The 14,233-nt window shown below is 44.0% G+C and overlaps 1 protein-coding gene across 1 annotated transcript; it reads right to left on the bottom strand.

Moving 5' to 3' along the window:
* Nucleotides 1-432: 432 nt before the first annotated feature.
* On the bottom strand, nucleotides 433-4,003 carry LOC123132118 (calnexin homolog). The gene is made up of 6 exons (XM_044551874.1): nucleotides 3,751-4,003; nucleotides 3,585-3,654; nucleotides 1,265-2,394; nucleotides 1,095-1,166; nucleotides 891-1,007; nucleotides 433-800 (listed from the first exon to the last, which is right to left on the bottom strand). The coding sequence occupies exons 1-6, from the start codon at nucleotides 3,994-3,996 to the stop codon at nucleotides 666-668; spliced, it is 1,770 nt and encodes a 589-aa protein (XP_044407809.1). The 5' UTR covers nucleotides 3,997-4,003; the 3' UTR covers nucleotides 433-665.
* Nucleotides 4,004-14,233: the final 10,230 nt, after the last annotated feature.

Below are 14,233 nucleotides of genomic sequence, written 5' to 3'. Positions count from 1 at the left end.
TGGAGCACTCAATTGATGGCAAAACTTCCCGTATGTACTCGGCACACTAGTATATTGGTTAAGAATATAAAATGGTAGATCTACCAGGCTTGCCGTCCAGACAGAGTCGCATATACTGAAGCTAAATTACCACATAATTTTTTTGTCACATAAAACATGAGGGGCAAATAGGTCTTTTCAGGTGTTATTTAACACCACTAAGGCTAAAAATGGACGAAAGTGTCATAAAGGACATAAAAATTTAGCCACGGTGTTAGATAAGGAAGAAAAAAATTAAGTGTCAAATAGAAAAACAAAATTTAAAACAGTATTACATAAGGAATTTTCTCTACCACATGTTTGGTTCATGGACGAGGTTGGACGAGGCAGGACGTGGATAACCAGATGCCGCCCCAGGCTCAAACCTGATTTAACCAGTAAATGAACAGCATCTAAATATCAAAAGATCCTTTCAAGTTTCGTTTGATACAAAAGGAAAAGAAGATCACTTCTAGCTGATTCAGGACAGCACACAAACAACACAAAGCTTCACCGGCTCGTAGATTCTAGCGACTTAAAACTAAGGGTAGCAGCAGAGGGCAGCAAGACTGTTCGATTATACACTCAGGAGTTCACAAAAAGGCAAGGACCGAGACGTCCGAAATGTGAAGGTCCTAAGACCTAGCCTATGTCTCCCTTCTCGACCTTCTGCGTGGTGCGGTGGTGTCGTCCTCTTTCTCCTCCTTGTCGCCGCTGCTTCCAGCGGCATCAGCTTCCGTGGCATTGGGCTTCTTGACCTCGGCAACGGGCTTCACAGGTGCCTACAGGAAGCAAAAAATATGGTCGGTCAATTTGGTTCAGGTTTTAGGCAAGCAGTATATAGCACTGGCAGGCGTCGAAAGTAACAATACCACTGGCTTCTTGCCACCGAAAATGGTTCTGAAGAGCACAGTAACAAGGATGACAGCAACTGAGGCCAAGATCGAAATTGTAATGTTGGGCTGCTTCTCTCCCTTCTCAATAATATCCTGCGAGACAGAGATTATATGTCATTTTTCAGAGAACACACAGAACTGATTGAACAGAGGAGACAAGCAAGGTTCTTCAGTCCTTACAATGATCTTGATCTTGTAAGGTTCCAAGAATGGAATGTCAGCGATTTTGTACAAAACGCTGAATATCTTCTTCTGCATTGCACATACCAAATAAGTTAGCGATAACATGCATGCAGCAATACAATGAAGGGCAAATATAATGTACGGAAAACATCAGAAGAATGAATTACCTGGAACTCAGAAAGGTCCTCTGAATCGGCTGCTGCAGCCTCCTCAGCCTTCTGCTTTTCCTTCTCAACATCAAACTTGGGCTTCCAGGTCTTCTCCAAGATGGCTGTGGCTACCTTCTCATCATCGGCGATAAGAATGTTGTCAAAAAGGATGCCATCCTGCATTGTCCAGATCTCAATTCCAATAGCGGCAATCGGATCAAAGTCAGGCTTGTCAAGCTCAAAGTATTCAGGGTTGGGGATTTCTTGGGGCTTCCAGATTCCCTTGTAGGCAGGGTTGTCAATCATGGGTGCATGCCACTTGCCCTTGTACGCAGGGTTCTGCTTCATTGGCCTCTTCCATTCACCACATCCAGGTGCCTCTTCACACTTGGGGTTGTCGATCTTCGGTGCCTCCCATTCGCCATCCTCCTCATCATCCCAGTCTTCGGGCTTAGCAGCCTCTGGGTCATCAACTTCCTCAGGCTCATCATCCAACCATCCTTCTGGCTTGGTGGCCTCCTCATCCAGAATTTCTGTTGGGGCATCCTCATCCCAGTCATCGGGCTTCACTGCAGCTGGGTCAGGGATTTTAGCTCTCTCGTCCCAGTCCTCTGGCTTCTTGTCGTCAGGGTCAGGAATAGTCTTTGATGGAATAAGTGCTGGCTCAAAATCATCAGCGGACAGGAAGTTTGCTTTGCTCTTCTCCTCCCCATCAACCAAAATTCTGACCTCGTTATCCGGCTTCAAGATAGCCGTGTAGACATGAGAGAGCTTGTCATATGGGACAGAGGGTGGGGACTTGAGGTGATGTTCAACATATTTGCCAGTCTTGGGGTTCTTGTGCTTCAGGATGAAGTGAACCTTGTTCGTTGAACCACACTTGTCAGGACCAAACATAATTGTGTAAGGAGTGTCATTGTCAAATTCCTTGGCATCCCATCCAGCCTCCTGAGGGCGAATGTACTTAAGATAAGCACCTCCACACTCGAGGCCATTCTGAAGCCTCACTTCGAACTGCAGGACAACTGTCCCATCCTTCAAAGTAACAGGGCTATCAAGCTCTTTGACTATGGCATATTTCCTGGCTGGCTCACTGACAAGGAGACCATAGTCTTCATGGCCATCACTCTTCTCGTGCTTCCATACACCTGCATGACAGATTTATATCAAACTTGATCCATGAAGAGCTGTATAAAAACTATTGCTGGAACAACAAATTTTGACAGGAAATGGAATCGGACAGACAACTAGCTGACCAGCAAAACCTACAGTAGAGAAGACCTGAGAAACAATGCAGATAAACAAAGAACAAGAGCCTAGGTTTAACACAGAAATACTAGCTTCAGTACAGAAATAACAGGGCACAAACATAAATGAACAATATGGCAAAAGTTACAAATTACATGATTTTACAGTTAGCATCTACTAATAGTTAGGGTTTGTCTAGGTCTCAGTCGACTGAGACTTCGCGAAGTCTCAGTCAAGCAATGTAGTATGCAAGAAGAAAAGAAAACTGAAAAAAAATTGTTTGCACAAATCTCAATGCAAGATCAACAGATTGTAGTATCGACTGAGACTTCGCGAAGTCTCAGTCGACTGATTTTTAGCAAAGCCGTAATAGTTATGCTTCAAGGTAATTATAAGAGCTAGGCGCTGCATTTTGCTTCTATCATTTGGAGCAACAGTTTTAATCAACTCTACGCAGAATGATGGAGATATTGATGTAATTGTGCAGACAATGGTAGGTATAGTAAAGAGCTAAGCGCTGCACTATGCTTCTATCATATGATTAATATTTCAGATGGTTGATGAGGAGAGGGAATGCTAGCAGGGAAACTGTACATAAGAGAAAATTTTCAATTAACTCTTCATGGGCCTACTGGTATAATTATGGACACAACTGCTACATGTTTCAAACCCAGTTCAACTAAGCATACTAATTGCTAAATATCTTCATGTACGAATGAAGATGGTCAGTTCACCTCTCAAAACATACTACTAGATGTTCACTTGACTCTTGTGAGGTCGTTCCTAGCAGCTGCAGCATGCCTATTACCATCAAGCCATGGCTATGGATGGCGTAGCAGATCCGCACCAATGCTTCACAGGTAGGTTTATATGTTTTGGATCTCACAACACTAGGACAGTTGAGCAGCTAACCGTCCCGCTCCTAATTCATCATCACTACCGCTACTCCACGCTCGAATCGGATTTCACATAGAAGCGTTTCACCACCTCAGCAGATCAGATTCAGAACTCCTCTGGACCCACGGATCTCACACAGATCGAACCAGACAAGCACGCAGTCCACACGAGAGAGCTAGAGTCATAAAATTACCTGAGTACTCTTCCTTGCCGGAGACGACCCAGCTCCCCTCGAAGCCCTCGTCGAAGGACTCGTGGAACAGCTGCAAAACCCAAGCAAACAGTCACAAATCTCGCCCCAACCCAACCCAAAAACGAGCGGCAAAGAACCGGACGCGGCGCCGGAGGAGACAAGTTACCGGATCCGACGCGCGGATCTGCGCGAACAGCGCCGAGGCCACCAGAAGCGGCAGTAGGAGCACCGCGCGCCCTCCCGTCGTCATCCTCCCAGACCCGATCTCTCTGCAAGCGCAACCGGAACAACTGGAGTGGTGCCGAAGCGAGGGATCGGAGGAGGGTATAAGAAAGGGAGCGGGGGGTTGGACGGCTGTGATGGGGTGGATGGGGGATGCGACGGTGGAGGCGTGGGCTAGTCGGGGAGGCATGCGTTGAGACGTGGCGTGGGCCGTTCCGGCCAATCAGAGGCTCCCGGGCGGGGTTGTGGCCAATGGGAGGACGCCATGTGGGCGTGATGACGGATGGACCCACCGAGGAGTCCACGTAGATGCGTGCTCTGGGTCAAGTCTTGCCTCCCTTCACCCACTCACCAATTCTGTCTGTTCTTTAATCGCAAGGGAAAAAAAGTCCGATCTTCCTCAACAGTTCTTTCCAGGAATCCGTTCTTCATGACCTAATAGTAAGGCCTTTTTTGATTCGTAGGATAGAATTATCATAGGAATAGGAATTTTGTAGGAAATGAGATGGCATGTATCTCAAATCCTATGAGTAGAAATAAAAAATGAGATATCATTTGTTGACATCAAAGAAATTTTTTCATTGAATCTAGGCTCATTTTTATTTTCCTATGAAATGTGAAGGATAGGAACCAATCCTATGTAGGAATTGGAATCTATTCCTATGAATCAAAAGGCTTTAAAGAAAAAAAATCCTATAAGAATTATATCCTCTAAAATTCCTATGAAATTCCTCCAAACCAAAAGAGGCCTAAGTCTAGCAAATTCTCTCCGATCAAGCATAATAACCTTTAAAATGATAATTTTGATCTAAGATGACACTTTATCAGAGTTATTATCATATTTTGCAAACCCAGCCCACCAGCAGGGGCGGAGCCAGGCCAGTAGCGGTCCCATGCCATATTGAAGAATTGTTCGTGGATTTGGGCTTCACATCCTTAGTAATGATCCAGTCACCAAAGGAGTAGAGCCTCACGCCCCTGGCCCGGGGCTTGGGTCCTGTCTCCGCCCCTGCCCACCATAGTTTTAAGTCCTGATGCTTGCATCTATATCTATACCAATATAAAAAGATCTAGTGGGGCAGATTCAACAAATCTCAGTCATTCATTCATCTTAATCCAACCGTCATTATTGTCCTGATGGTGAGCGACTAAACATGTTTAGCGCCAATCAATCATCTCTTCACCCTGATCCCCTTCCTTTCATACTCTTTCGTAGAAAGGAAACTCGCTAACCAATCATCTCTTCACCCGATCCCCTTCCTTCCATACCCTTTCGTAGAAAGGAAACTCGCTAACCAATCATCTCTTCACCCTGATCCCCTTCCTTCTATACCCTTTCGTAGAAAGGAAACTGACACAAGGGAACTGCCGCAAGCCGCATCGCGATGAGTCACCGAGGACGCCCCCTAAACCGCATGTGGTCCAGCCGTCCGGGACACCGCCTGCCCGGCCGCGCCAGCCATCAAGGACTAAACCGCCTGGGGCCCGGCCATGCTTGCTGTTGGGAACAACGTCAACAAGGTCGCGAAGAATATCAGGAACACCGCTTGCCTGGCCGTGCCAGCCGTCGGGGACTAAACCGCCTGGGGCCTAGCCGTGCCGGTTGTTGGGAACGACATCAACAAGGTCACGAAGAATATCAGAAACACTGTCTGCCTTACCACATGCTGGCCGTCGGGGATTAAACCACCTGGGGCCCGGCCGTGCCGGCCGTTGGGAACGACGGCAGCAAGGTTGCGAAGAAGATCAGGGACACCTCCTGGGGCCCGCCCGTGCCGGCCGTCGGAAACGACAGCAGCAAGGTCGCGAAGAAGATCAGGGACACCGCCTAGGGATCGGCCGTGCCGGTCGTCGGGAACGACGGTAGCAAGTTCGCGAAGAAGATCAGGGACACCACCTGCCTACCTGCTCAGCCGTCGGGGACTAAACCGCCTGGAGCCCGGCAATGCCGGCCGTTGGGAACGACGACAGCAAGGTCGCGAAGAAGATTAGGCCAAAGGACAAGCACTGGGTGGCCACCGACGAGGGAGAGATGGCGGCGAAGATGACCAGCGGCCGCTCCTGATGTTCAAGGTTAAGGGCATCGCCCTGCATTCCTACAGGTGCGTTATACCTATAACGTTCAACATTTCATGTGATTTATTTGTCAAAAATTTAATAAACCACATTCTAATTTTGTACATGTCACTGCGGCACAAGGCAGTCCCCTAACCGGTGAAATGCCCATAATGCATTTGATCGAAAAATGATTTACTTGTGCCAGCTTAGTTAGTAATCGGTCATGCCATATTAAGTTGGTAGTTCATGCAATCGCACTCTGAAGTGGCAGTGTCCTACTACATAAGAAAGTGTATCTTGCCCTGTGAGAAACAGATTATTATCACCTCACAGCTTATATTTTGAAACCTACAACTTGAAGAGACTGCTTTGGTTTGATTACAACGAACGAAGTAGAATAAATAAAAACCAAATCTTAAGATTATACGTGGGTTGCACGTGCGCATTTACTAGTTATTTCTAGGGGTAGGGTGTGCGTGCGTTCATATGAATGAGTGTATGCGCGTATGTATGAGACCTTGCGTGTGCATTGTGTTTAAAGAAAAGAGTTATCATATTTTTAATTTTTGTTTCTGAGTATGAGAGTTATCATATGGCTTCACAATTTACAAAGCTACCTCATTTATGTAACTTGCTCTATAGCCGACCGTCTACACGTATCTTTGTGTTTCGATTAACACTGACAAGTGGGGCAAGTAACCGCCTATTAATGGACTCCACCACTCCTCCTAATTTTCAAGGCGATCATTCAGATGCCCATGCGGCTTCAGGACGAGGATCCCCTGACGTGGGCTATCCTGCCATTGAGACACTGACACATGAGTCCCATCAAGCGTGGGGTCCACCTGTCAGCGACCGAAAGGCGAGGAAGGCCGAGGTTAGCTACGTCAGAGAATCTGTGTCCGCGGCTTTATCCGCAACTACAAAATTATGGCGAATAGGCGTTCCATCGCCAAAGCCCTAGCCACCTCCTTTCATCCCATATTCTCCATTAACCGGGACAATGTTGTCGTCCAAGAATGCAACCTCTATTGGCTCAACTTAGCGACGGAGTGTAACCTCCCGTCCCACACACCGCACATCGTTGCGAACTCTTCATGTGGCGCACTAGCTACGACAACTGTCAGATCCTTCTCCAACAACGACGGTGGATTTGGTGGTTGCGACGGATTTGGCGGCCGTTAGGGATCCATCGTTTCTCGTGGTGCCTACAATGTCCACAAGGGAGATAGATATATACCCCCTCATTCGGGTGGAGGAGGACGATGTTGTCCCCCTCTTCTCGCCGAGCAATGTCGTCCTCGTCGAGACCCAGTCGAAGCCTAAGGACCCGGTTGACACCGTGCTATGGCTCTCTACCCTCGAAACTCGCCACGAGGAGCGCATCCTCCAAGCGTACCACCCCACACTCACCGATGACGAGGTGTAATGATAGCTCATGATAACCCACAAGTATAGGGGATCGCAACAGTTTTCGAGGGTAGAGTATTCAACCCAAATTTATTGATTCGACACAAGGGGAGCCAAAGAATATTCTCAAGTATTAGCACCTGAGTTGTCAATTCAACCACACCTGGAAAACTTAATATCTGTAGCAAAGTATTTAGTAGCAAAGTAATATGATAGTAGTGGTAACGGTGGCAAAAGTAACAGTAGCAGTTTTGGTTTTATAGTGATTGTAACAGTAGCAACGGAAAAGTAAATAAGCGAAAAACAATATATGAAAAGCTCATAGGCAATGGATCAGTGATGGATAATTATGTCGGATGTGATTCCTCATGCAATAGTTATAACATAGGGCGACACATAACTAGCTCCAGTTCATCAATGTAATGTAGGCATGTATTTCGAATATAGTCATACGTGCTTATGGAAAAGAACTTGCATGACATCTTTTGTCCTACCCTCCCATGGCAGCGGGGTCCTATTGGAAACTAAGGGATATTAAGGCCTCCTTTTAACAGAGTACCAGACCAAAGCATTAACACATAGTGAATACATGAACTCCTCAAACTATGGTCATCACCCATAAATATCCCGATTATTGTCACTTCGGGGTTAACGGATCATAACACATAATAGGTGACTATAGACTTGCAAGATAGGATCAAGAACTCACATATATTCATAAAAACATAATAGGTTCGGATCTGAAATCATGGCACTCGGGCCCTAGTGACAAGCTTTAAGCATAGCAAAGTCATAGCAACATCAATCTCAGAACATAATGGATACTAGGGATCAAACCCTAAAAAAACTAACTCGATTACATGATAAATCTCATCCAACCCATCACCGTCCAACAAGCCTATGATGGAATTACTCACACACGGCGGTGAGCATCATGAAATTGGTGATGGAGGAAGATTGATGATGACGATGGCGACGGATTCCCCTCTCCGGAGCCCCGAACGGGCTCCAAATCAGCCCTCCCGAGAGAGATTAGGGCTTGGCGGCAGCTCCGTATCGTAAAACGTGATGAATCCTTCTCTCCTATTTTTTTCTCCCCGAACGTGAATATATGGAGTTGGAGTTGAGGTCGATGGAGCGTCAGGGGGCCCATGAGGCAGGGGGCGCGCCCAAGGGGGTAGGCGCGCCCCCACCCTCGTGGACAGGGGGTGGCCCCCCTGGCCTTGATTCTTTCGCCAGTATTTTTTATATATTCCAAAAATATTCTCTATTGATTTCCAGGTCATTCCAAGAACTTTTATTTCTGCACAAAAATAACACCATGGCAATTCTGCTGAAAACAGCGTCAGCCCGGGTTAGTTCCATTCAAAGCATGCAAGTTAGAGTCCAAAACAAGTGCAAAAGTGTTTGAAAAAGTAGATACGACGGAGACGTATCAACTCCCCCAAGCTTAAACCTTTGCTTGTCCTCAAGCAATTCAGTTGATAAACTGAAAGTGATAAAGAAAAACTTTTACGAACTCTGTTTACTCTTGTTGCTGTAAATATGTAAAGCCAACATTCAAGTTTTCAGCAAAGATTATGAACTAACCACATTCGAAATAACATTTAGGTCTCATGTTTACTCATATCAATGGCATAATCAACTAGCGAGCAATAATAATAAATCTCGGATGACAACACTTTATCAAAACAATCATGATATGATATAACAAGATGGTATCTCGCTAGCCCTTTCTGAGACCGCAAAACATAAATGCAGAGCACCTTTAAGGATCAAGGACTGACTAGACATTGTAATCCAAGAACTTTTATTTCCGCACAAACATAACACCATGGATGGCAATCTGCTGAAAACAGCGTCAGTCCGGGTTAGTTCCATTTAAATCATGCAAGTTAGAGTCCAAAACAAGTGCAAAAGTGTTTGAAAAAGTAGATACAACGGAGACGTATCAACTCCCCAAAGCTTAAACCTTTGCTTGTCCTCAAGCAATTCAGTTGATAAACTGAAAGTGACAAAGAAAAACTTTTACGAACTCTGTTTGCTCTTGTTGTTGTAAATATGTAAAGCCAGCATTCAAGTTTTCAGCAAAGATTATGAACTAACCACATTCGAAATAACATTTAGGTCTCATGTTTACTCATATCAATGGCATAATCAACTAGCTAGCAATAATAATAAATCTCGGATGACAACACTTTATCAAAACAATCATGATATGATATAACAAGATGGTATCTCGCTAGCCCTTTCTGAGACCGCAAAACATAAATGCAGAGCACCTTTAAGGATCAAGGACTGACTAGACATTGTAATCCAAGAACTTTTATTTCCGCACAAAAATAACACCATGGATGGCAATCTGCTGAAAACAGCGTCAGTCCGGGTTAGTTCCATTCAAATCATGCAAGTTAGAGTCCAAAACAAGGGCAAAAGTGTTTGGGAAAGTAGATACGTTGGAGACGTATCAACTCCCCCAAGCTTAAACATTTGCTTGTCAAGCAATTCAGTTGACAAACTGAAAGTGATAAAGAAAATCTTTTACAAACTCTGTTTGCTCTTGTTGTTGTAAATGTGTAAAGCCAACATTCAAGTTTTCAACAAAGATTATGAACTAACCATATTCGCGATAACATTTAGGTCTCATGTTTACTCATATCAATGACATAATCAACTAGCGAGAAATAATAATAAATCTTGGATGACAACACTTTCTCAAAACAATCATAATATGATATAACAAGATGGTATCTCGCTAGCCCTTTCTGAGACCGCAAAACATAAATGCAGAGCACCCCTGAAGATCAAGGGCTGACTGGAAATTGTAATTCATGGTAAAGGAGATCTAGTCAAGTCATACTCAATGTGAACTAACAATAATATATGCAAATGACAGCGATGCTCTTCAACTGGTACTTTTTAACAAGAGGATGATGACTCAACATAAAAGTAAATAGATAGGCCCTTCGCAGAGGGAAGCAGGGATGTGTAGAGGTGCCAAAGCTCTATTTTGAAATAGAGATGAATAATATTTTGAGCGATATACTTTCATTGTCAACATAACAACCGAGAGATCTCGATATCTTCCATGCTACACACAGTATAGGCGGTTCCCAAGCAGAATGGTAAAGTTTATACTCCCCCACCACCAACAAGCATCAATCCATGGCTTGCCCGAAACAACGGGTGCCTCCAACTAACAACAATCCTAGGGGAGTTTTGTTTGCAATTATTTTGATTTGATTTGAGCATGGGACTGGACATCCCGATGACCAGCCATTTTCTCGTGAGTGAGGAGCGGAGTCCACTCCTCTTGAGAATAACCCACCTAGCATGGAAGATACAGACAGCCCTAGTTGATACATGAGCTATTCGAGCATACAAAACAGAATTTTTATTTGAAGGTTTAGAGTTTGGCACATACAAATTTACTTGAAACGGCAGGTAGATACCGCATATGGGAAGGTATGGTGGACTCATATGGAATAACTTTTGGGGTTTATGGAGTTGGATGCACAAGAAGTATTCCCGCTTAGTACAAGTGAAGGCTAGAAAGAGACTGGGAAGCGACCAGCTAAAGAGCGACAACAATCATGAACATGCATTAAAATTAATCAACACCGAATGCAAGCATGAGTAGGATATAATTCACCATGAACATAAATATCATGGAGGCTATGTTGATTTTGTTTCAACTACATGCGTGAACATGTGCCAAGTCAAGCCACTCGAATCGTTCAAAGGAGGACACCATCCTATCATACCACATCACAACCATTTTAATAGCATGTTGGCACGCAAGGTAAACCATTATAAACTCCTAGCAAATTAAGCATGGCATGAGCAACTATAATCTCTAATTGTCATTGCAAACATGTTTCATTCATAATAGGCTGAATCAGGAACAATGAATTAATCATATTTACAAAAACAAGATAGGTCGAGTTCATACCAACTTTTGTAATCTCAATCAATTCATCATATATCGTCATTATTGCCTTTCACTTGCACAACCGAATAGTGTGGATAATAATAATAGTGCACGTGCATTGGACTAAGCTGGAATCTGCAAGCATTCAATACATGGGAGAAGACAAGGTAATATGGGCTCTTTATTAGATCAACAATAATGCAAATGAGAGCCACTCAACATTTTCATCATGATCTTCTCCTCTCAACCCCCAAAGAAAAGAAACAAATCTATTTACACGGGAAAGCTCCCAACAAGTAAAAGAAGAACAAGAAATCTTTTTGGGTTTTCTTTTTAATTACTACTACTACAAGCATGGAAAGTAAACTAGCTAAAAGCTACAACTAATTTTTTTTGGTTTTTCTTAAGGTTTTTCAAACACACAAGAAGAAAGCTTAAAAAGAAAATAAACTAGCATGGATTATACAATGAAAAAAAGTATGAGCACCGACAACTGGCATGAGTGTGTGAACATGAATGTAATGTCGGTGAGAAATACGTACTCCCCCAAGCTTAGGCTTTTGGCCTAAGTTGGTCTATGCCCATGGATCAAAGTTGCCCTCTCCGGTGTACTGAGGAGGGTCTTCGGGATGCCACTGGTTGGCGATCTCCTCCGGATCCCACTAATAAACAGACTAACGGTGAGGATCAGATAATGGCTCCGGCTCTGGAGCTAATGTCAGGCTCTGGTATGCCAGAACGGCCTCCGGCAAAACAAGGTACGTGCGTGAAAATATGTTGAACAAAGAGGGAGCAGGCAAGGTAATAGTCTCAAAGTGATTCTTATTAAATACCAGTCTATAGTTAAGCATCTTATTCTTATTCTTAACAATAAAATCATGTGCTACCATGCTCTTATAATCTAGAAAAATATGAGGCAACAACTTTTCCTCTTTCTCATAATGCCTAATAGGAATGTTAAAGTGTGCAGCAAGGCGTGAGGCGAGGATGCCTCCTAAGACCGGACCCTTTGTACGGTTCAGATTTAACCGTTTAGCAACAATAGCGCATAAACTGGAAGTGGTATCAGAAAACAAAGCATGGCGCAAAATAACAATATCAGGGGCACTAAGATTTCCACAGTTCTGGCGACCAATTAAGCATCTACTAGCAAATATTGCAAAGTAACGTAGAACAGGAAAATGTATGCTAGTGATTCTTGTGTCAGAAACTTTCCTTGTTTCCCCTATGGCAATCGTATCAATAAATCCCTCCACATCATTACGATGTAGTTCCTCTATGCTGCCCTCAAAGGGTATCCTATAAACCCGACAAAAACCATAAAGTGACATCTCCTTATGCTCATCATATAAATAAAATTCCACCGAAGGTGGTGATCTCCTAGCATGGAAATGAAAATTTTGCACAAAATATTGGTGAGTAAGAGATACTGTTCACGCTGGTCATGGAGGAAGTCGGTGAGGCCTGCATTCTCAGCCAAATAATAAAAATCTTCATAAATCCCGGCTTCTCTCAAGAACTCATCACAAGGCCATTCACACGGCAGAACCTCCGCGGTACGAGGGAGATTATTGCTACCTCTTGAGCACTGCGTTGGTTTTCCCTTGAAGAGGAAAGGGTGATGCAGCAAAGTAGCGTAAGTATTTCCCTCAGTTTTTAAGAACCAATGTATCAATCCAGTAGGAGGCTACGCGACAGTCCCTCGCACCTACACAAAACAAATAAATCCTCGCAACCAACGCGATAAGGGGTTGTCAATCCCTATACGGTCACTTACAAGAGTGAGATCTGATAGATATGATAAGATAATATTTTTGGTATTTTTATGATAAAGATGCAAAGTAAAATAAAAGGCAATGAAAATAACTAAGTGTTGGAAGATTAATATGATGGAAGATAGACCCAGGGGCCATAGGTTTCACTAGTGGCTTCTCTCAAGAGCATAAGTATTTTACGGTTGGTGAACAAATTACTGTTGAGCAATTGACAGAATTGAGCATAGTTATGAGAATATCTAGGTATGATCATGTATATAGGCATCACGTCCGAGACAAGTAGACCGACTCATGCCTGCATCTACTACTATTACTCCACACATCGACCGCTATCCAGCATGCATCTAGAGTATTAAGTTCATAAGAACAGAGTAATGCTTTAAGCAAGATGACATGATGTAGAGGGATAAATTCATGCAATATGATAAAAAAAACCATCTTGTTATCCTCGATAGCAACAATACAATATGTGCCTTGCTGCCCCTACTGTCACTGGGAAAGGACACCGCAAGATTAAACCCAAAGCTAAGCACTTCTCCCATTGCAAGAAAGATCAATCTAGTAGGCCAAAACCAAACTGATAATTCGAAGAGACTTGCAAAGATAACCAATCATACATAAAAGAATTCAGAGAAGATTCAAATATTGTTCATAGATAAACTTGATCATAAACCCACAATTCATCGGTCTCAACAAACACACCGCAAAAGAAGATTACATCGAATAGATCTCCACGAGAGAGGGGGAGAACATTGTATTGAGATCCAAAAAGATAGAAGAAGCCATCTAGCTAATAACTATGGACCCAAAGGTCTGAAGTAAACTACTCACACATCATCGGAGAGGCTATGGTGTTGATGTCGAAGACCTCCGTGATCGATGCCCCCTCCGGCGGAGCTCCGGAACAGGCCCCAAGATGGGATCTCGTGGATACAGAAAGTTACGGTGGTGGAATTAGGGTTTTGGATCCATTTCTGATCGTTTGGGGGTACGTAGGTATATATAGGAGGAAGGAGTACGTCGGTGGAGCAACAGGGGGCCCACGAGGGTGGAGGGCGCGCCTGGGGGGGGGGGTAGGTGCGTCCCCCTACCTCGTGGCTTCCCTGTTGGTTGCTTAACGTAGGGTCCAAGTCTCCTGGATCATGTTCGTTCCGAAAATCACGTTCCCGACGGTTTCATTCCGTTTGGACTCCGTTTGATATTCTTTTTCTGCAAAACTCTGAAATAGGCAAAAAACAACAATTCTGGGCTGG

Source organism: Triticum aestivum, chromosome 6A, assembly GCF_018294505.1.
Source record: "Triticum aestivum cultivar Chinese Spring chromosome 6A, IWGSC CS RefSeq v2.1, whole genome shotgun sequence".
In the NCBI taxonomy this organism is placed as follows: Eukaryota; Viridiplantae; Streptophyta; class Magnoliopsida; order Poales; family Poaceae; genus Triticum; species Triticum aestivum.
Note: the sequence above shows the minus strand (reverse complement) of the source record. Positions and strands in the feature narration are given on the sequence as shown.